General features: G+C 44.8%; 1 protein-coding gene across 42 annotated transcripts in view; it reads left to right on the top strand.

Annotated features, from left to right (window-relative positions):
- The window catches only part of FBRSL1 (fibrosin like 1), a 560,551-nt gene that overhangs the window by 510,217 nt on the left and 28,104 nt on the right, over window positions 1–22,230 (top strand). For all 42 annotated transcript variants that reach the window (XM_068910781.1, XM_068910778.1, XM_068910761.1 and 39 more), the window contains one exon: window positions 21,754–22,150. In XM_068910781.1, coding sequence (XP_068766882.1) covers window positions 21,754–22,150 — 397 coding nt within the window. The remainder of the gene's footprint in view (window positions 1–21,753; window positions 22,151–22,230) is intronic.

Raw genomic sequence — 22,230 nt, 5'->3', positions numbered from 1 at the left:
GGGGGAGTACACTGACTAGCACTGTGAAATGGTGGGTCCCTTACCAGTCAGCCTACTGCATTTTGGGTGGATATTTTAGGAAGAAGATTTTTTTTTTAAACTGGGGAAGAAGAAGGTTGCAGATGAATCCATTCAGTTAACTTCCAGTGGAATTTTAAACATAGGCTGTAGCCTTTCGTTCTGAGAACTGTCACTTTGGGGAGAGAAAGAGCCTTGGAAAGAAGGGAAGGTGTGCAAGCTGGAAGTCTGCGTTTCCTCAGATAGCAAGTAGTGCTTTCAAGAGCCCCTAAAAATAATATAAAATAACATGTTCAGTGTGCTTCCCCACTCCATCCAAAAATGCACACAGGGAGTTCCTCCCAGTAAAAAGAAAGTATCAGGCTGGGTTTGTGCTTAACTTAGTGCTCACAAACACCTTTCACATGCAAGCACAGAGCCACCTGATGGCAAGTGAATGGGCTAGGAGGGAAATAAAATTATGTAATTGCCAGTTTCCTTCAATTTTGTTCCTTCTTCTGTTTTGTATAAAGAAGGCTATGTAAGTCTCAGCTGGAGTGGGGTTTGGTAATAAGCAGACATCTATGAACCTGCATCTGCTGCTTTGGTCTCTGCTTAGTTTGTTCCGCATTTCCATATTCATTAATGATCCAGTACTGAGAGAGGTCTATCTCAGCGCTTCCTGTCTCGTGCCGTGAAACCTGCAGAAGAGTTTGTCCCCTCGAGCGCTTGAATGCTTTTCCTTGTGACATCTTCATGGAGAGGGGTGGAAACAGGCAGCCTTAAAAGAGGTCCCATCAAGACTACTTCAAACAACACTGAGTCTTGAATGTTAAACTGCAATGGGAAAGCCAGAGCCTGCTCCCTGAGAAGCTATCCGCAAAGCAGGGTGGCAGAAAAGGGCCAGCCGTATAGGATGAAGCAGCCAACTGTTTAATTTTCTCAGTACTATGTGATTTGGCTCCCAAACTGCTGAGCTGCCCTTGCCCTCTGATGTGGCTAGTTTTCTCCCAACAGAGTGATAGGCACCCACTGTGCAAGTTCTGTAGAGACAACCTGATTTAATACAGGCTTAACGGCAGCAGGGAGAAATTTACAGTGTGAGTACTGAACATTTATACAATAGTAAACATTGTCATTGTCATTATTATTATTATTATTATTATTATTATTATTATTATTATTATTATTATTATTATTATTATTGACCAGCCTTTAAAATGGAGATAGAAACCTGAAACCAACAGCCACTATGTCCATTACACTCTGTACTGATCAGTTTAATAGTCAAAGTAGAGCAGATCATAGCTTTTATTGGACCAGCAAACAAATTCTCTGAGCATAATGCACCTTTTGGCCTGAAATCTTTTTGTGTTATAGGCCAGACTCTGGTCCCTTTATGTCAGTCCAGCAGTACATGCTGTAAAGCAGCCCTAAGCGGACAACTGAGGACTCCCCCCTGACATCATGCCAGTGTTGTTAGCCAAGCGTAGTCCTGAGGCCAGGGCAGAAAAGAGCCTAACTCCAGTAGTTCAGAGCAGCAGAGCATCCTTTCGCAAGTCATACAGGCAAGGGAAATTTAGAGAAACGCAAAGATACTCTAAATGATAACGTGAGCTACACCAGGAGCTCAGATGCACCTGCAAATCTGTATGTATAATCTCAAGACTGGTCCAGTGAGAAATACTGGCTGATCTGCGCTGCTTGCTCTTTCTTCCCTGTGCTGCAGAAGGTCTCCTCTCCTCCCTGCCTTTCCCTCTCCGCCTGACAGTTCAAGAGGACTGGGTCCAGGTTTTTGGCTCGGACCCATGCCAGCTGAATACCTTTCCTCAACCAAATGGACACAACTATAAGCCTCTTTCTGCATCATTTCCTGTAGGCCTGTACTAAACATGCCACCCAGGTGTCCCTGTATAAAGCCACTTCTTGCTGAGTCTGCTTCTGTTGCTGCTGGCGGGCTTGCCTGAGCGGGCTCACGGCAGGACTCCCATCACAGTGTGTTAATTTTAAACAAACAAAGAGCGTGTTGTGATTTGGGAGGGTTTTTCCCATCAGGTCATATCAGAGTTTCTCTTAGAAGAGGAGGCTGGGTTTTGTTTTTGTTTTGTCTTTTTTCCCTTTTCCCCTCTTTTAATATGATCCCTGCAATTTTGTTTTCACTGAAATATTGACTGGCAGCATTGCAAATTGCCTGCATGCAGACAGGAGCTTGCCAGCACTTTCTTACTCAGTTAGCCGTCAAGGTTGTGGATTCCACCGCAAGCAGTGCCAGGAAAGCTGTTGATCAAAAATATTCCTAACATCTGCGAGTCCTCTCCATCCAAATGAGATGTAGTTACATTCTCCTTTTCCCTGCACTCCTTCCAGAGCATTGCTTCAGACATCTAGAAAACCCTGGTTGCAAATCATAAGACAATCTCTGTTTGATTTGCAACTCTGCTTCCAACTCTGTCGAAATCCAATATAAATGCAGAAGCGCTCTTCCCCGAGTCATAACACATGAAAAATATCAGCCTCCTGACAGAGAGAAGGCAGGATGGGTTTCTTTGCCCCGTAACTCCTTTGCTCCAGATGCTGTCCCATGCTATCTGAAGCCTCTGTGATCATAAGCTAACAAGGAGGGTCTTGTCAGAGAAGTGAAGGGATGATGCAGCCCTGAGCAGGCTCTAGGCATGTCTCGAAGCCTCACACGTGCAAGCGTGTGTGCACGCGCGTACACGCGCTCTTCTGCCAGGTCCAGAGCGGACTGAGGTGGGGGGGGGTGGCGGCGGGGGAAGAGCCTGATTTCCCTTCCACCCTGTTCCTGCCACCACCACCAATGCACCAGCCAACTGTTAAATAATTAACGTGCCCAGTGGGACAGGAGGAATCAAAAGCTGTTGTGTTCCCAAGTTTTCTCTGGCTCCGGCCAGCACAGCTCACTGTGTATTCTGGCACCTCGGAGCGGGTTTTCCTCCCTCCTTCACCTCCCCCTTATTATCCTCTATGTGTGCTGGACAGGGAAGTGGCGTTCCCAGCCCAGCGGGGGATGGCTGTTATTTCAGACTAGCAACAGGGGAAAAGGAACAGCCTGTTGCCTGATTGATGTTTGTTTTTTGTGGACAGACACCAAACGTTCATTAGAGACGGAAGGTTTGGGAGGGGGGGCTGGCAGGAGGAGACACTCGCTCTTAAGGAACTATTGTACCCCTGTGCGCTAAACTGGCTCTGCACTTTCTTTGACTTCTGTGAATGTCTCAGCTGTACTGTTTTGGCCCTAGCGACTTTAGGAAAATATACACACCACACAGACCTTTCAGTGAAAGCTATGTGATGAGGGGTCAGGAAAAAAAGGAAGGGGAGGAGAGAACAATGCAGTAGGTTTTTACTGTAATTAATTTCGAATGTGCTGCTCATCTGTTCTCCTCAGATTTCAAAGAGACCTGGAAATTTGCAGGGCTTTTTTTGACAGCATCTGCTGCTTTGCAGAGGTGGGGATGGAAAGACGTCTTTCCTTCTATCTGTGGGTTTGACCAGGCTGGCTACATGGAGTGCGGAATGCAGCACAAATCGAAGCTGAAAGCAATACACTCTCCAAAGGTGGTGGAGAGGGAGATGAAGGGTGGGTAGGGAAGAGCTGATCTTCTGACTGTGTGAGTGGATGAAGCCAGAGATACTTAGGAGGTTGGTGAGGGGTACACAGATTACTCTGCAGAAAACTAATGGGGCAGATACATAGGGCTATGGCTATTGGTCCTGAAAAGTTTCTAGGTGATGGTGAAGGTGAACTGCAGGGTTGCAGTGCTTTGAAAGGTTTGGGGCAAGCCCTCACTTAGTCTCCCATTGACTTTGTGCCTTTGAAAATCTCCCTTTGTGTAATTGTGTTAGGAACCAATAAGATGATATTAAACCTGTGGTATTACGGCATCTGTAGAAACAGTTCCTTCTGATTCCCATTTCTTAAATCTCATCTGCTGGATTGTGGTGCTTTTAGCTGTATGATATATAAAACAGTGGCTTTGCCTCTGTCACATAATATTGCCCTCGTGTCCTTTGCCGTCAGTTCATAGTGTCGATGAAGTCATACGGTTGTGGCAGTAAAGAGAGATGAATTAGGCCTGTTAGATTATTGACTTTATTCTCCTCAATAAGACGTCCAGATGTTTATTTGATAGCTCTATAGATCTTAGCCACAAGAATCAGTGAAACAGAAACTTAAACTACTCTAAACTAGTGTTAGTGCTTTTGCAGCTATATTTTCAAATTGCTCTTTGCTTAGAAGCTTCCACTGAAACTTGGAGCTGGTGGATAATGACCTCCTGTTTAAACACGTGGCTACTTTATGACGCTTAGCCCTTAGAAAAACCCACCTCGGGATTGGGTGGTGAAAGTTTCTGAAGTTTGGCCATAAGGAAAACATTTTTATAGGGTGATTGAAGAGAGTGTTCACTTTCCTGGTCAGAAATTAATTTGATGCAGCCACAACATTTTGAATACCCCAAAGGTACTTGAAGGGCTTCTTGTTGTGCAGGCGTTCTCCAGGACGCCAGTGTTGGTATGAGACGAGGAAAGCTTGACCATACAACGATAAACGTTTCTGTGGTTCTCTGGAAGGGATGTAAATACTGCAGTGATGTTTCAGACCATGTAAAAGCAAATGCTGTTTTTTGCAGCCTTACAGACTAAATAGACTGTGGTACTGCTGTAGGGCGGGGTTGTGAAAAAATGTTCAGTGATAGCATGTCAGCAAATAGACATGCAGACATCACCAGCTACTTGTGTGTGGGGAGGGGAGGGCACGTGCACCTTGAAATGACTTCAGTGCAGGCTGTCAACAGGCTGAATTGATACAGGAAAACAAAGAAATAGGTAGAAGCCCGGAGCTCTAGAATGAGGCGTATTTCTAGAAGGCTGCAGGCACTGGTTTCCTTCAAACCTTTTTTCTCTATAAATTACTTCTGCAGGAAAGGGAAGTCACATTTGGAGAAGGTTCAACACCTCCCCTCTCTCCTCCCCCCCTGCTTTGTGGAGAGAAACCCATATGAGAAAGGAGGGAGACCTGAGTCTAGTCCAGGTTTAATTTCCTGATCCTCCTCCATAGGAAGAAATATCACTTCCTTTTAGCTTTTGAACAAACAACTGCCCTGGCCACATCATAGCAAAGCATCCCTTAGATCACGTTCAGATAAGCCTGGATTCCAGCATTTGCTCTTAGCCGCGGATGTTTTTGTACCTTGTGCATGCCAACTAATACAGAAAAGGAGCAATACCTGTGGTCTTTGCAGAAAGCACGTCTGTTCCTCTGACTCCTTTGCTCTTAGCTGGAATGGGGATTGTATCCTAATTCCTTGCACACAGGGAGTAGCCATAACAGCACTTTGGAGCTCGGCAGGAGTTCTTTAAATTCTCGTTCTCAGATCTTGGCCATGCCACTTCAACTTGTCACCTTTCTCTTCTTCTGTTTTGACAATAAGGAAAGGAGAAAGGCAGAGAGCAAGGCTTGAGATTGGAGGTGGAGAGTGAGCTGCTATCTCAGTACTGCAGTTACTTCCCCTACCTTCTAGGAAATTTTCTGTCTTAAAGTGCCACACAGCAAACCTAGCTTTTTTTTAACTGTGCCCTGGGGGTCATTTCCTAATTAGACTTCTTTACATGTCACTTATAATGCAGCAGATCATGTTACGTTGTTAGCCTCAGTGTATGGTGGTGTTTCTCTCCTAGGATGAGGATCATAAAGTTATTGCAGGGAAGGGTTTAGTTAATAAAATCAGAGCCCCAAGGAGGGTTCTGCAGGCCCAGCTTTCTGACCTTGCACAAGACCTGGTTCAAACATGGTATAGTTTCTGTGTAGGCTGGAAAAGACGGAGGCGTCTCTGGTTTTATGAAGCCATATCTCAAGATCCAGAGGGCAAGATGGGCTCAGCCCCACCTTAACTCCGGCCCTAAAGGCTCTGGATCTGATGCAGAGTTCATAAAATTCCCCATAAAGCAGGCTGAGACGCCTCGCTCTTGATGCCCCGGGGGGCGGAGGGCACAGCTGCACGGGGCCACTGGTCCCCTCAGCCCTACGGCTTGGCGCTTGGGCGCCAAGGGATCTGCCGAAGCACACAGGAGTGGCAGATGTGCCTACCATCTGAAGTACTCCCTCGAGTGCTTAATAAAACCACGGGACTCAGAATTTTCGTCTGCTTTTATTAGTTACAAACGATTTTTCTCTCCTTTAAAGGACTCCCACCATGTATTCTAGTTGGCCAGTGAGGTTTGTCTTAAAAGCCCATCTTGCTCTTAAAAAGAAAGAGGGGAGGGCAGGGGGATGGCAGGAACATTATACCGCTAAGAGTTTGCGTCTGGAGATGCGCAGGGGAAGAGCAAGAGCAAGGAATCCTACAGGGAGGTATTAAATGAGGCCCTTTTGTTTCTTTCCTTGTAGACCGTAAAATGCCCAAGGCATGAATGCTCTGTTCAGATTACTCTTGAACATTTTAAGTGTCTGTTCTGGTAATTTATAAAATGAAGGGGTGGGCAACTCCTTATTCAAGGAAGAAAAGGGAGACTTTCACTGGCATGCTGAGCATCCAGTGGTGGTAATAAGGGAGTTATTCTGTGCCTTGTGGAAGGAGAGGGACTAGGTGGATCTATCTTGTGGATATAGTGAGGTTTAGTCCCTGAAGAAAGGGGTTCTCTTCTGTGGTGTGGCGTCTGAGAGGCTGACTGCTCTCTTGGTGCCTTTTTCCTCCTTTTCTGATGGGAGATACAGTTGCTTCCTTCCTGCCACTCTTTGCCTTGTTTAGACTTAAGCAGAGGCCTGTATTTTTCAGAAGTGAACAGCACCTAGCATAAAGGAAATCTTGCTTCGGTTTTAATGAAGTGAGGGGAAGAAATGTATGCCATGCACAGCAGCTGCTCTGGGCTGAGCCTCCAGCAACCTGGCAGCTCTCAGGAGTGCAAGGTTGTGGTGGGAATATCCCTGCTAGACTGCCTGGGAAAAAAAGGGATGGGAGAAAAGTTAGGGGGGAAAAAAAAAAACCTACTATCTGCAAGGATTATTCCATAATTTTTACTGCTTCCTGTATCTATGTATAAAATGCATATCTGTGTATAAAACGTGCTCTGTCCCTCCTGGCCTAATTCCTGTTTGTGGCGTAATCATAAGGTAGAGCCTGACATTCCAGTAATTTACGTTAACCAGGAGCGTAGCCTGTAACAAAAACACTCTCGCTTGCGTTTTTTATGTGGCAGTCATCTCGCTGTGAGGTTCACGCAAACCGCAGCCATGGCACGGGGCAGTGTTACTGTTTCCCATCTTCTGAGGACAAGAACACGCCTCTGTGTAAGATGAAGAGGTTGTATTGCAGTTTGGTTAGACACCCAAGAAAACCAGAATGGATATGGCCTGGAAGGTGGGAAGGCAAGGGACAGGCCCCAGGAGGCAGACACAGTGGGAGCTCTGCTGTGTTACGTGCACACAGCCCAGCCCAGCCCAGCCTAGCAGATTCGCTCTCTTTTGCAGTCGTGTCCGGGTCTTGCATTGCTCTGGTGTAAGTGCCCCTGCTCCTCCAGCTTCATATGTGGTCCTTGTTACCTTAGCATCTGAGAGCTCAGTAAGACTTACCATCTCCCTTGTTGTTATGGCAGTAAATTAGTGGAAATGCAAAATACTAGATTCGGGATTAGTATCCTTACTTCAGGTCAAAGGAGGAGGAAGTTAAAAGTGAGACATGTTAGAAAGTGATGCCCCTTCCGTTTTATCCTTAACTGTGTTTACCTCTCTGTGTGGGTGCCTCACTACTGACAGCATTCTAGTGCTAAGCAAATACAGCTCCATTTACTGTTAGCTTGAGGAGTCAGGAAAATAGTGTGGATTTTATTAGTTTCACATATTTGGGCTAGAGGCTCTCATGCTGTCAGAGCTGAGCCAGACTCCCTGCCAATTTGCACGCAACATATGTGATCCATTTGGCAAATGAGTATCTTAATGTGGGTTGAGGTGGTTCCCCGCAACAAACCCACTGCAGGTTGGGGTGCTGTCTTCAAAAACAGAATGATAGTGCCCAGCGGCACCAGAACTTGGATTCTGCGCGTGGAGAGAAGAGGCACTCCATTTGTAGTCATTGGATTGGTTAACCTCTTTGGATCAATTAGGACAAATGCATTTCACAAAATAAATCCTCCTTCTGCAAGATTCTAGTATTTAATTTCCAATTAGTTCAGTGTGAACAAAGGCTCCTCAAACCATTGTTTAAAGATTGAGTTGAGGACCTGCAGCATTGCTGCCATTCTGTTTCTGAGCCTTTTAGGTGTGGAAGCTGTAAATTGTTTCTAATTGTATTGAGATTTCATATCAGTCACAAATGCTTACTATTTATGAGCCTTTCTTCACGTAGAGGGCAGCACTCCTCCAGTCTCTGTGATCTGGAGTTGATGGGGAGCAGGTGGCTTCAGGCAGAGAGATGAGCGCTCCATTCTGGCTTTGCAAAAAGTGCTTGCAGGGAAATACAGATAAAATGAGTGAAGGGTGTTGGCTGGTGTGCTAATTGGAAGTGGAAACCCTCAGGGATTAACATGGACTCCACATTCCCCTCCTAATGTGCAAGAATCTAGGATTGCGTGAATTTGCCACACCAGAGTTGCTCCTTTCCACTGGGCTTTTCTCTGTGTTTTTGCTCTTTGGAAAAACTGTGATGTAGAGAGGACTTAAGGGAAAAACTTGCAATGAATTCAGTAGAACTGTTGGTACACATGGCAAACATGTGAAAACAAGAATATGAGTTATGCAGCAATTACTGTCGTGGAAAAGTATCTGTAGGCTAAGCCTAGAAACTTGTCTCTTTTTTCTACCCAAAACTGAAATGAAACTATGCAGCAATTTTGTCTGAAATAATTCCCATGATTATACTTACAGCTGTTTGAGTCTGTTCTGGTTTGCTACCTAAGAATAAGGTTAGTATTGAGGTAGTGCCCTCCCAATTGCAGCTCAGAGGAGGAGGGAGTCGTTGCTCTGCTTGGGAAAGTGGAGAGGGTATTATTCTGAGCGCTGCAGTTGCTTACAGCAAACCTGATTCACTGAGAAAGTCAAATACCTCAGTTGCCAGGTCAATGAATACCCTACTTAATGACCCCCACGCATTACTGAGGTGAATAGTCTTCATGCATGTCAGGATCGCAGGTATCTCCCATGTCCTTGATGGCCTGCAGCCGAAAGTATTGCTTCCAGCCAGCAGTCTTGTAGAAATTGGTGCTTAAGGCCAATGGTTATTGCAGGACCCACTTCAGTGGATGTAACTGGACTCCAAGGAGTCAGCAGGAAGAAGAGTGGCGAGCAGACATTTGAGTTCACAAGTCTTGATTATTGTTTTCAGACTGCTTGCCTATTAGGGCTAGCATTGCAGCAGCCTGTGCAGCCTTGCACCCTTCAGCCTCATGAGATTTCTTTCCACAGTCATAAACCTTAATGCAAAAAGAGATTCAAGAGTACCTTTTCATAGCAGGGTGTGACTCCATTGCAATGCAGAACACAGAGTTCCACTGTTAGATCTTATTAGGTGTGAGATCTTATATTATCCTCAAGCATTTCCGGCAGGAAAATATTTCTGAAATTTCTGCTGCCCATTGAAGAATTCACGCTTCCATCAAAGGAGAAAGATGGAAGGACCTTTGCAGCTGTATTTCACACACTCTGAGATCATGGTGAAAGAGTTTGCTTTCTGCAGTACAAATAGTAAATGAAGTGCAGTCTTTTCCTTGTTGCATACCAAGCCACTCTTCCTGTTTTGAAGGAAAAGACAATCTTTCCTCACATTTTCTTGAGCTTGCTGAGAAGCTGTCCTCCAAATATTGTTGCATTCTCAAAGTTAGTCTCCTGAAGGGCTGTGCGAGATGGAGAAGATTTTTCTGAAGATTTTGAGCCAACATCTTCAAACAGCGGGAGCAGAAACACACAGTCACAGTCCCTCAAGGACTGAGATGCTAGAAACTGAGGAAGAGCTCCTGTATTACAGAGCATTTATTTTTGGTAGCTGAACACCCCACGTGCAACACAGTCAGATTTTGTTGGTCTTTGTAGTGGGTGTGTTTAAAGCAAAAATGGACCCATTTCAATCTTAAAAAGCAAAAGGCCGTCTGTGGCTTCCTAATGCTGTTTACACATCTTTTTTGCCTGTGCTGTGCTTGTCGGTAGTTGTATTTATTTATTGCTCACACTGTGAATTAAAATGTTGAGGCAGCTCCTGACGTGCTTCTTCCAGCGCATCCTTTTGGAGTGAATGTTTGGTTGCCATAGGGACCAAATCCAAAGGGCACACACCATTCAAGTAAATGTTCCCCGATTAACAACTTGCAGCTTGTCCCTTAAAGGTTTTAATTATCCATGAGGCAACTTGAAATGTTATTGACTATATTCAGTGTGTTAATTTCAATATCTCTGTTTTTCTTAAAGATGCCATTACAGCAGGTCTAGAGCTGGATTTTGACCATGCAAATGGGAGCGAGCACATAGCTTAAAGGAAAATCTGGTCTTCCAGTTTCTCTTCCTCTTACCTTAGAACCTCGATAAAATTAATGGACAGAGGCGCTACTGCTTAACTACCAGCAAAATGGAGGCAAGAGTGTTTGAGAGTTGGCACTTTGGTAACAGCTAAACACACGTTGTTCAGCTGCTGGTGGTGTGAATAGAGAATTGATGTTCTCCTACTAAGTCTAGGCCTGTTTCTGTGCCTGGGAATGAGCAGGGAGGGAAGCGGGAGGCTGCAGGGTTTGGTGAGCTGCTTGTAGGAAAGCATCGGCCCCGCTCGACACTGAATCTCAAGTGCTGTTTTCCCAAATTTCAAGCATATTAGCACTAACCTGACAGCAGGTACTGAACAGCGAGAGCTGAACTTAACAAACGAGGCAGGATTTTGCTAATTTGTGCATGGTCAGTCACTCCTTTCAGTTCCTATTCAGCAAAGACTAAGTCACCTTGCAGCAGAATTTTCCATTTTTACGACTCCAGCCATAACATTGGGTATGGAAGTTAGTCAAGTTACTGAGACAGTTTCAAAACCCTTCTGTTAGCTACCCTTTTATATCGTTCAGTTCTGACTTTCCTGAGCTGGAAAAGCAGCTTTGGCTCTTCAAGTAATGATTGCGCAAAAGCACAATAGATCTTTTTCTGCAGTCCTCTGACATCCAACAAAAACCACTGCAGGCTTATATCCATTAGAAGTTATTGCTGTTGTCTTTGTTTTCCTTGAAAACTTAAACAGCAGAGTTTAGTAGAGGGCCTCCTAAACACAGCGCTTGAAACAGTGGTTCTGCCAGACACAAGGCATGAGGGGACCCAGGAGGTGTTGTGGCTTCATAGCTTTATCACAGCTCTGTAGTTAAGCTTCCTTCCATAGCATCTTCAGTCTTCTGCACCAGAGCCACAGTTTCACTGTGTAGTTGTCCTTCCTGAACATCCCTCCTGCTTGTTTCTATAGGTGAAGGCAACAGACTCCCTGGATTGCACACTCACACACCAGCGTGATGCCACTATTATTTCCATGAAACAGAACCAGTAGTAGGCTTCAGCCAAAATGCACTTAGCTTTTGCTGATCTTAGTTGAGGTTTGATGTGCTTTCCTACTTTCTGCTTAGAACCAAGGAATCCATGTCTGTCACATCTCGCTTCAAGCAAATCCTGATCCCGGTGCTGTTTCTCATTGAAGCTTGGTGGTTTTGAATGGTGTCAATTAAGAACCTAATAGAACATGTGAAGATTAACCTTTGAGTGCTGGGAAAAGAGGCTCCCACACGCTGTTTCAAGCAATTCTGTGCTTCGATTAAGGCTCGCTCACTGATTCCAGTGGAGAGACGTGACAGTACCCCATATTTCATATCTGTGAACTCAGGAAGGTGTGAAAATGAAAGGGAATTCTTTTCCTTTTGTAGTTCGGTATATACAGGGCTTTCTTCTTCCATGAAAGGCCAATTTGAAACCACACGAGTCCTTCCAGGCGCTGAATTTGGATATTTATGTTAATGGGTCTTTTACGTGCCTGTGTGTTTCCAGTAGAAATGATTGGAAAGCCAGCCTGGAAGGCAGAATTTGATGCATGTGTATACTCTTGGGTTATCTAGACACCAGAGAGGAGCTGTCTTTGAGGAGATGTGTGTAGGATGTTGATTTTCGAGCTGATGCATTTCATATGAATAGCGCATGCCACATTCCAGAGACAAGATCACAACATGATTTGATCTTTCTAACGTTAGTTACAATCTCTGACCATTGGGGAGGAAGAATGCTTACTCTGTTCTTTGGGTTCTCTCTGCCTCTGGTGTAGTGGGGAGCCTGCTGGGAGTCTGCTAATCCCCGTCCCTTCCTTTGTAAACGTGACTTTGATATCTAGCAGTTCAAAGGTGGGAACTGAACTGGAAGATTCTTAGCAATAGTGCTACCCCTCTACCTGCTCATTGCCTTGGATTGCCTAATTTGACATAGTGTCTCCGTGGGTGCGTTGATTCTTGTCCAAGGCTCTTTCAATACAACAGGGAGGTGGTGAGGGGAAGCAGCAGTAACGTGGCCCTCCTCCTTGGAGACGGGAGGCAGTGCCTGCAGCCTAAAGGTTGCAGTATGAACTCGTCTTGATTAGTTTCATGGCATGGGTCCATCACCACTTAATTGCCTGCCAATAGCTCCCCTAATGAAGGGTGATGGATGGTGCTCAGGGGCCTGCTTGAAGGGATGAGCCAGTGAGACGTGAGGGTGCATTCACAAATAAGGCTCTCCCCCAGAAAGGACACGGGGACTAAGCAGCACGGCAAGCAGTCAGAGAGCCTGAATGCGGACAGTTCCTCTTTTCATCACATCAAGACAAGCATCAGTTACCTTCTGAGGCAGAGATGGGAACTTCTGTGACCCTGTGTACGCTTGGCTGGTTAGGGTAATCATCTCCTGTTCCCAGCAGAGATGATCTGGTGTTTGAGAATGTTCTTTCTTGCCTTTTTCTGGTTTTGGTTAGTGAGTGTGCTTTCTCAGCCAGCCATTGATTTAACTTCTCTAGGCGAGGAAGTCTGAAAGGTCATTCTCCCTTCTTTGGAGCAATCTCACTTTCAGATTTTACTTTTAATGATTCTTCGGGTGTTTGGAGTTCTCTGATGTCATTTAAAAAAAAATCAAAACCTTCATAAGATTGTGCAGATGAAACAAAATTGTTGTCTTAGCCCACACAGGGTATTATGCAGCCTGGCAGATCCCTTCCTTGTAGCAATAAGAAAAGGATTTGGCATTTAACCTCTTGAAATTAAACCAGAGTGTGAACTTCAATAGTTCAATCTTATCAGGGCTTTGCTAGAATAACAAATTGTGAAAAAATGTAATCATGTCTCCAATGTGACCTTGGCAGATCCGCCTCTGTGATGTGAGAGAGATTAGGTAACTCTAAGCAGATGTCTGTTTATTTTGAAAATAATAGTTATAAAATCTTTTTTCCCGGGTTTGTTTGCACTGCCTGTGGAAGATAGGGCAGAGTGAATTGTGGTCGGCGTGGAGCTCGGTGTAACGAGCTGCTCTGTTGTGCTGAACAGTAATTGCTCTTGGAGGTTTGAGTTATTGATCTATTGGTGGGTGTTCAATTTCAGCGTAAAGACCTGTGTTCATGATTTAATTGGAGTGATTAATAACTCGCAGGCTAGACGGGAATCGATATGGATTTCAAACAGCAAAAGTAGTACATTTCTCCTGTAATATAGTAGTTGATAGTTTATTATTTGCACTTGCTTGGCTAATTAAAATCATAAGATTACTTGATATGTAGCAGTTTTGTCTGTTTAAAAGCTTAAATCTCAAGCTGAGTGTTTGTGCTTGCTTGCTTTCATATGTTGAGGGGCTTTTTGTCTTCCTAATAGCTTATTTACCTTGTTGCTTGTCTGTCACTGAGATTAGATGTACAATATGCTGCATATAGCAAAAACAGGGCAAAGCAAAGCAAAACAAAACCACCTTTACTAAGTAAATATAAGAAGCTTTAGTAACATTTTATGGCCTGTTATGTCACTGGGTTCAGGCAGCCGACATCTGCTTAGGAACAGCACTGAAGAGGTTTAACCCTGCAGTGTTTGATCCACCATTATAGCCTCAGATTAAAAGCGTGTATGAAACTTTCAATCTCATTACAACGTTAGCATCCACAGTAGGTGCTTTAGCTGCAAATCCAGTTTCAGCCTTGCATTGAAATGGTGCCAGAAGCAGCATGCCTATGAAAATGCAGTGTGACTGACTTTGGGGGGATTTGCATGGTGAGCCGCCTTCTTCATGCTCTGGCCCCAATCCTTGTGTTTGGCACCCATTTTCATTCAGCTCCGGCAGCTTTGGAGTGTCGTCATGCATGCTTACAGCTAACATGCCTGGATAGAGCATGGAAAGCCCCCAAATCTCCAGGAATAAGGCATTCCATTAAAGAACCATAAAGCAGCAAATCGGCATCAAGTCCAGAGGTCTTAAAGCTGTTGCTCTTGATTTCTTGGGGAGGGGGTGAAACCTTTCTGTGCTGCAAGCTTTCACAGAGACAGGTCTTATCCACACAGCTGGCTAGGGAAAACATTTAGCATAGCGTTTTTCAACCTTCTTTTGATTTGCAGAGTCCAGTACATTTTCTAGTGGATGTGCAGATTCCTAAATAGCAAATGAAAGTCTAACAATAGAGCTTTCTTTTACGTTTACGTTTGCCGACATCTTGATTTATACATATGCCACTAAAGGAAACCACTGATCTCGATGGAAACGGTTTGATTTTAAATAAATATTTATCTCCTACCACTTCCTAAAAGCACCAGAGTGAATTTAAATTCCCCATGCTGAAATACTTAGTTGTGCAAGCAACGGCAAGCAGACTGCGTCTGTAAGGATCCTCGGCGGGAGCGGTGGGTGCAGCGCCCTCGCGGGGGATGCGGTGTCCAAAAACCCCTCTGCTGAATCAGCGTGGCTGTGCGCCGTGGTGGGCGGCCACGGGACCGCTCTGCTTTGGTGGGCGCCGAACGCGGGAGCATGGGTGAACGTCCGCCCTTCGCCCTCGCTGGCATCGGCTTCGCGCTAAACACGCGTTTCCTTGAATAACTGGAAGATATTTTACTTTTAAACTTGGGTGCTTCAGAAAGGGGGTGGAGGGGAGCCACACTTGGAAGTTAATTCTGAGGACCGAGCTGACAGCTTTTTGCCACTGTTGCTTTCTTCTGGTTTGAAGAGCTGAAGGCTTGTTACAGCCCCGGCATACAGCAATCTAGCAGGTTAAATGACTTGGGCAACACAGTTTATTAAAACTGGCAAGTGCTCGCTCCAGTTCTCTGCTTGATAGTCGAGGCTGTCTGCGAGCGTAATTGATAGTGGCAGCTGTTCGGAGGGTGTTTGAGATTGTTGCGAGACGATTTGACTTGACAGACAGCTCGGTACAAATGAGCCGAGTGACAGGGGCTGCATCCAGCCCGGGCTGCGGCAGGAGCTCCCCGCTGCAAGGCAGCAGCCGAGCTTGGGGAGTCGCTGACATTAACAATAAAAGATCTTCTTCCCCCCCACACACACTTCTTCGTTCAGCGGTGTGAGTTGAAAGCCAGGCACAAGGGTTTGTGCTTACTTTCCTCTGTGAGAAAACGCTGTAATTATTTGTGGAAAACCCACCAGAGGCCCATTATGTTCTGAAGAGCCTGCATCTCAGAAGAACGTATTTTTGACACAGCCTAACATGTGCAGTACACTACTGTCACAGTGAAAATTTGGCCTTTGCTTCATAATGATGCTAAAAATGCTTCACATTATACACCATGGAGCCTTCCAGCCAGTGTTTTTATATGCGAGTAGCAAGTCTGTCTGTCTGACCTGCTGCTGATTTGCATTAAAATCGGTGGAAGAACTTGGTGCCCCGTATGTTGGGTAGCTTCTGTGGTTTAGTTCTGTTTGCCATACCTTTACAGACCAATGGTCTAATATTTTAAATAGTGCTGCCTTCCTTAGTCACAATGAGAAGCCATTCATATTAAAGCAAAAGCCAACTGAGGATAAAGAATTAGCACTTAAATATTGATTTTCACTTGTAAGCACTCTGCCAGCATCGGTGTTATCATTGCTGATGCAAAATGCTTTATTCTCGCTTGTGCTTATATATGTTGCATATCCACAATACATTATGCAGCACTCTTAAAGTTCAGTTTTAAAAGGTTTGCCAAAATCTCTTATGTAAGTTCTTTTAGTTGTTTCTTTGTTTGGGCCTAGTGGTGCAAAATCATGCTATTCTGTATGTGGTTCCTAATGCTGATGGTTCAAAACTCATCGCTGGGACTTATGAACCAAGTCTGAAATATTCCGCTTGTTGCCACAAATGTCCCAGTAACTCCTGTGGTGATGGTTTTGCAGCATTTCTTGCTGGAATTATAATACAGAGCAGGGTTCATAATAGCCAGCCTGGCTTATGTCTGCGTTCAGGGATGTATGGGGTGGGTGGATAGGCTGCAGATGGTGGTTGTTGTGTTTCTTGGTAAATTGCCATTGGTAGAGATGTCATTGATGGATGTAGGAGAGGCATTTCTTTCTCACATCACCCCATCACCCTTGCTATTTGACTGCAGCGAGGGAGACTACAGAAAGACAAGGGAGACGTCTGAATGGCTCCGCTTTCTTTTTTCCAAGAGACAAAGGAAAGGCGTGCAAGCAAGATTAGATTATTTCCAATCACATTGTACGTGTGTTGACAGTCTGCTTTCAGCAACAACCAGCAGCTTGCAAAGAGCAAGCGGCAGGGCTGGAAATGTTATTGCCTTAAGAACTGTTTGTATAACACAGTAACTGCTTATTGGAGTCCTCAAAGCAGCCTTTACATGTTTAATCCCTTGCACTTGAGCTACTCTTAATCAGCTTGAAAGCAAATTCCTGTAGCAGAAAGGTTTAATTTGTGTCTGGGACTTTCCATATTGTAGTTAGCCTGCAGTGCTGTGTACTTGCATGCTGACAAGCCTGTCGCCCTGTGCAGCCATGGATTGGGCCATGTTTGTTTATTCCAGTCATGGATTTTAAAACCAGTGACATTTCGTACTGGGTCCACGCTGATGGTCTTCGAGGTTCAGATAACTCCTTCTGAAACATACCTTTTGCAGCAAATTTATTTGCAGTGGACTTTGGGGTTTCCTTTGAACTTCACGTCCTGTTTGACATTATTGTATGTTTGAGACGATTGTACGCAAAGTTCCAAGAGCGGAAGCTAAAGCTCTCTGTCTTTTTTAAAGTCTTCATCCTCGGCAGGTTAAACTGGAATGGCATTGTAGCACAAGACACAGGAAGGCTGGTGTTCTGCAATACTGCAAAAAACAATGTTTTTCAAGAAAGCAAGAATTACTAATCTTAGGTTGTTTTTATTTTTCTTGTTGGGGTAGTTTTAGTCCTTTCTTCCATCTCTTCCACACTCACTTGTCATTCATCCCAGTGAAATCAAGGCATGTTCCACTGTCTTTTCATTTAAGAAAACCGCTCAATGGAAGAAGTCCAACGTATTTGGTTAGAAAATAAACAAAGTTGGCATACTGAAAAGGAGTAGCGCTCTGCATGGTGGGGAATGGCAGATGTGATCCAGCCTTCCCATAGCATGGCTGAAACATGAATCATTGTAAATGTCAGATTTCCTGTGAAGGAAAGAGCTGAACTGACATGCGTTCAGCTTTAATTAAGGTTGAATTATTGGAGCTGACTGTCAAGTCTTAGGCAAATTGGCTCAGCCTGTTATCATTAAGCATGAAAATTACCCTAGGACTTTATAAAAATAAACACATTTTTGCCTCTAGAACATCGTGGTGTGGTCTGGTGAATTCTGCCTTTTATCAAGGCGGTTGTGCTTAGCTCTGCAGGTCCATCTTCTCAGAAGGGATTAGATATGAACCTGAAGTGTAGAAATTCCTCAGAGAAGCTATATGAAACCTGATCCAGCTTTAACAAAGGGGAATATTCAGTTTCTTGCCTTGGGATAGATAATTCCACGTGCGACCTGCAGTCGTCCTAGTTGATTGGAGGCATAAGAGCATGCCATTCCCTTAGCAGGAACATTCAAGTACCCTGTGGAGAAACTGCAGACTTTTGGATCCTGGTCTGAATGGGCAACACCACTCATTAAAATCATGAAAAATAACTTTCTGTTGGAGTTCAGTGACGTAAGAAGGTGCCTCAGAGACTTTTCAGTAAATGGAGGGGAAAGTGTTGGACTGGAGATTTTTGGGATAAGTATCATGGTAACGGTCTTGTTACACACCTAAAAAACAAGGTAATTATTCCCTTCAAAAGTCACTGTTTCTTTAGTTGCACAGTTCAGGTGACCTAGAAATAGTCAGGTTTCCGCCTGGAAACCTCTGCAGTTGCGGTAGCTAGTGAGGGGGTTATGGAAACAGGCACCAAAGAGGTAGAAGTAAGCATTGGTAGAAGACTGTAAAAGGAAATAAAGAAACCAGAACATCTACTCATGATGAGCATAGTAGATATTCAGTAATAAAACATGTTGCATGTGTTCTCCAATGTCAGGGTCTGAGTAAGTGGAGGCACGGTACTCCACAGAGTTAGCAGAAGTGAAGGCCCGTGAGCGAATCTGCGCGTAGAGGCACCCTGGCTGTTTTCTACAAGAATAGTGAGACATAGGAATGAGATTTTCATTTGGGCATCTGCTTTCCGTTTTGTCCAAAACTATCCATTCTACCAGACCCTGAAGTGGAACACCTGGATCTGAGGAACGTTTCTTTTTCAGCAGGTTTGAATTTCGAACAGCAGACAGGTCCTGGTGTCTGGCGAGCTGTCTTCCTGTCACTTCTCCATGCCTTCTGCTCCCTCTGTTTGTGGGCATTGCCTTTGCCTTCACCCATGGCGGGTCACCCATGAATCAGCTACATGAAGCAGCTTGGCTCTGTCGTACTCATTGCAGCCATCGGAAGCAGAAACGGCGAGGTCACCAAAATAACAGGATTCGCCCACCCTCGTTCCCATGAGTTGTCTGAGAGTGCTTGGACTTTCTGCCGTCTCTCACGCTTCTTCACACTTGTCCGTTAGTTCACACCATGTCTTTCCTTTCTAAATGCTTCTGTTTTTACTAAACGTGGCTACAGAGGGAGAGGGAATGTTTGTTGCCATGCCTATAGCTCTTCTGCAGAAAGAAAAAAGCATCTGGCTCTTTTCATGAAGTCTTGAATTGTTCTTGAAGAATGAAACACTGAAAAATGTTACAGTATTGCAGCCAGAGAGATGCTAATTGGCAGCAGGAATCAGTCATGTACCCCTGATACTAACTAATACAATTGGGCTGGTTGGTCAATTCAGTCGGCGAGGGACCATGAGCTTTTGCTTTGAGAAAATTGCAAATGAGAACTAATGCTGAAACCACAGGGAATCAATAGTTGTACATAAAGCTGGTCAAACAGCTGCTTTTAATGCGAGACTTTATTGATTTGTTTTGGATCTAATTGACTTTTTACTCAACTAACTTTTGTGGTGCTAGTGTGTTTTGAATATACACCATTAGATTACATTGCCTATAATTACATAGTATGAAGTTTAACCCTGTTGGAGGAGGCCTGTTGGATGGAGAGAGCTAATAGGCTCTCAGGAAACCTATGGTCAGGAATGAAACCCAATTGCTTTTAATGGGTAGCTCCTAAAAAACAGTGGAAGCTACAGCTGTGAATACACTTCCTCTGAAAACCAGTGTGTGTGGACCCCTAGCCTGACTAAGGTCAATGGCAATTTTTCCGTTGTTTATAATGAAATCTGAGGTAAATTTATGACCATAGGTGGCCTTATAAAAACGGAATGGTGCACAAGAAAGACGATTTTTTTTTTTAATGTGAAATCTTTGTCAGCCTAAATAAAATTGGGACCAAGTCCAGCTACATCTTCAAAACCAGGGTACTCATGATAGATGAACTCATACTGGAAAAAGGGATTCGGTGAAACCAGAGTTAGCCTTGTACTTATGTTGTGAATAATTTAGGACCTCCAGATGTTGTGTTAAACTTGTAACCCTTGTAAGGTGCTTGAAAGTGCAGGGCCAGTTGTGCCTGCTTCCAGCCAAACTGCTGGTGCTTGAAAACGTTTGTTTCTGTTGCTTGTGGGCTTAGGCTACAGATCGTTTGACTTCTTCAGCTGATGAATATAGCTCATCTATTTCCATTCCTTCTCCTTCCTCATTCTGAATATATGTGTAGATGCAGATATGTGTCCTTACAAAGGAAGCCATAAATTGGTTATAGAACACACAGAGTCCAGAGCAGTATATGAAAATGACTTTTGTCTTAAGGAAGGAGATGCCATCGCCAGATGTATATTTTCTGAACAGAAGGTGAGCTAGCGTGTTACCACGTTTGGCTCGTCACTGTCTTCCTCTGGTCTTACGGTAGCTTGGCAGCACTGATGCCGTTGAAACCCTGGCAGCAACGAATCTGGCCTCGCATAGGCTGCGTGAGCAACGCCCGGTCAGTCTGTCTGCGTCGCCAGAATTAGCTCGCGCCATGTGCTCTGTGTTATTTCCACACCTCCTACTTCAGGAACTATCTCAGTCCTTTGATGAGGCAGGAAAATTTCCGAGGTGGAATTTGTTCACGAGGGTGTTGCAAGCATGCTAAAGTGTGTAGGAAGCATCTCCCGCATGTCTGTAAAAGCCAACTTAAAGCAAACCAACCCCCAACACATCCTGGTAGATGATAAAAGGCTCTATAGAAGATGTCATGGAGAACCTTGGTGTGCACAGTGGAGTGTGTGCACATGAAACAAGTGAAGATTAATTCTCGTAACCCGTGAACAGCTTTTCCTGTGGTTGATTGTGGATATACGTGCACGCAGGGATGCACAGATAATGTTGAAAGCGAGGTATACTGTGAACTGTATCATGTTCACGTAGGTTCTTTCACTTGTCTTTGGCCTTTTGGATACTGCTCGATTTGAAATCTCCTCCTTTCCTCCCTTTTCCCATTTCCTTTCCAGACATTTAACCCTTTCTACTGCTTTGTTTAGCTTAATTTGGAGAAGAGAAACACTTGGCATTGTAGAAGGAGTAATTCCATATGGAATTCTCACCTCGGGTGTATTTTGATAAGGTCACATCATCCCTTATAGCTCTGACGCACCTCGCATCAGGTACGTGAGATACTTGGGATGAGCAGGACACACTTCCGCACTTAGGACTGGGTTTGTCCAGCCTTCTCTTGTTCACAAGTGTGTGGTCAGGGAAAGGTAGTGTCACATTGTCACAGCAGAGCTGTCCCCTCCTTTGCTGCAAGAATTGCCCGGGTGGCCTCTTTCCTAGAATCCAGGTAGGATTGTCATTATTAGTGATTAGTCGGTGGGTCGTGGCGTGTTGTAGCTTGCAACGAAGCATAAACATAATGTACGTCACCGTGAAAGACTGCTGAGAAAATGAAAGGTGTTAGTGACTGGGCTCATGTTCATAAATTTATTATCGAGCCTTAAAACTTAAATTGAGCAGGAAATACTGCCACAGTAACTCGAGACATGTTCACACTCCTACTGTATGTAACCCTGGGGCTCTGCAGAAGTCGCAGAGCTATATGCTCTTTGTAGTATGCATTCATTTGGTGACACCTGAGTCTTTTACACACATGCTAACAAAGTACCGTGGACTGACCAGGCAAGGACAACGGAAGGACAGTCACACAAACACACGTCCATCTTGCAGCAGCAGCGCTCCCACGATGCACCCACAAGCTGAAACATGACTTGTTTTTTTCATGTTCTGCCATGCAGACCTTTCAGCATGCGCTTTGTGTTTTCTGTTGTCCCTCTGTAAGGTCCCACCTTGAATGACAAGCCAGAAGTGAAAGCAGCCAATGTCCCAAAGGTGTCTGGGCTAGAGCGGAGCCGGGAACTGAGCACCGACGTGCCCTTCGCCCTGCCTATCCCCAGCCCCCAGCCAGTAGCTGCCGTTGTGACTTCTACTTCCTCAGCGCCCACGTCAAGCGCCAGAGCAAGCCCGCTGTTGAAGAAGGAGCCAGTGATTTCAGCACCAGCACCACCAAGGCTCACGCCTCAGCCGCAGCCTCGGCCACAGTCACAACCTCAACCTCGGCCGCAGTCTCAGCCTCAATTAATACCTGAGCTTCGGACCCAGCCTCAGAGTCACATCCCTCCACCTCTCAACTACCAAGTGCATCATCAGGTGGCCCACAACGGACTAAATAATATCAGGTAGGCAAAAAGGACACCTGTATCAAGTTTTTTATGCTACTGTCAGGATAAAGCTTGTTCCAAAAGGCATAGGAATAGCT

The sequence above is a fragment of the Struthio camelus genome, chromosome 17, assembly GCF_040807025.1.
Source record: "Struthio camelus isolate bStrCam1 chromosome 17, bStrCam1.hap1, whole genome shotgun sequence".
Classification (NCBI taxonomy): Eukaryota; Metazoa; Chordata; class Aves; order Struthioniformes; family Struthionidae; genus Struthio; species Struthio camelus.
The sequence above is the reverse complement of the archived record's forward strand: the minus strand, read 5'-3'. Positions and strand labels throughout refer to the sequence as shown.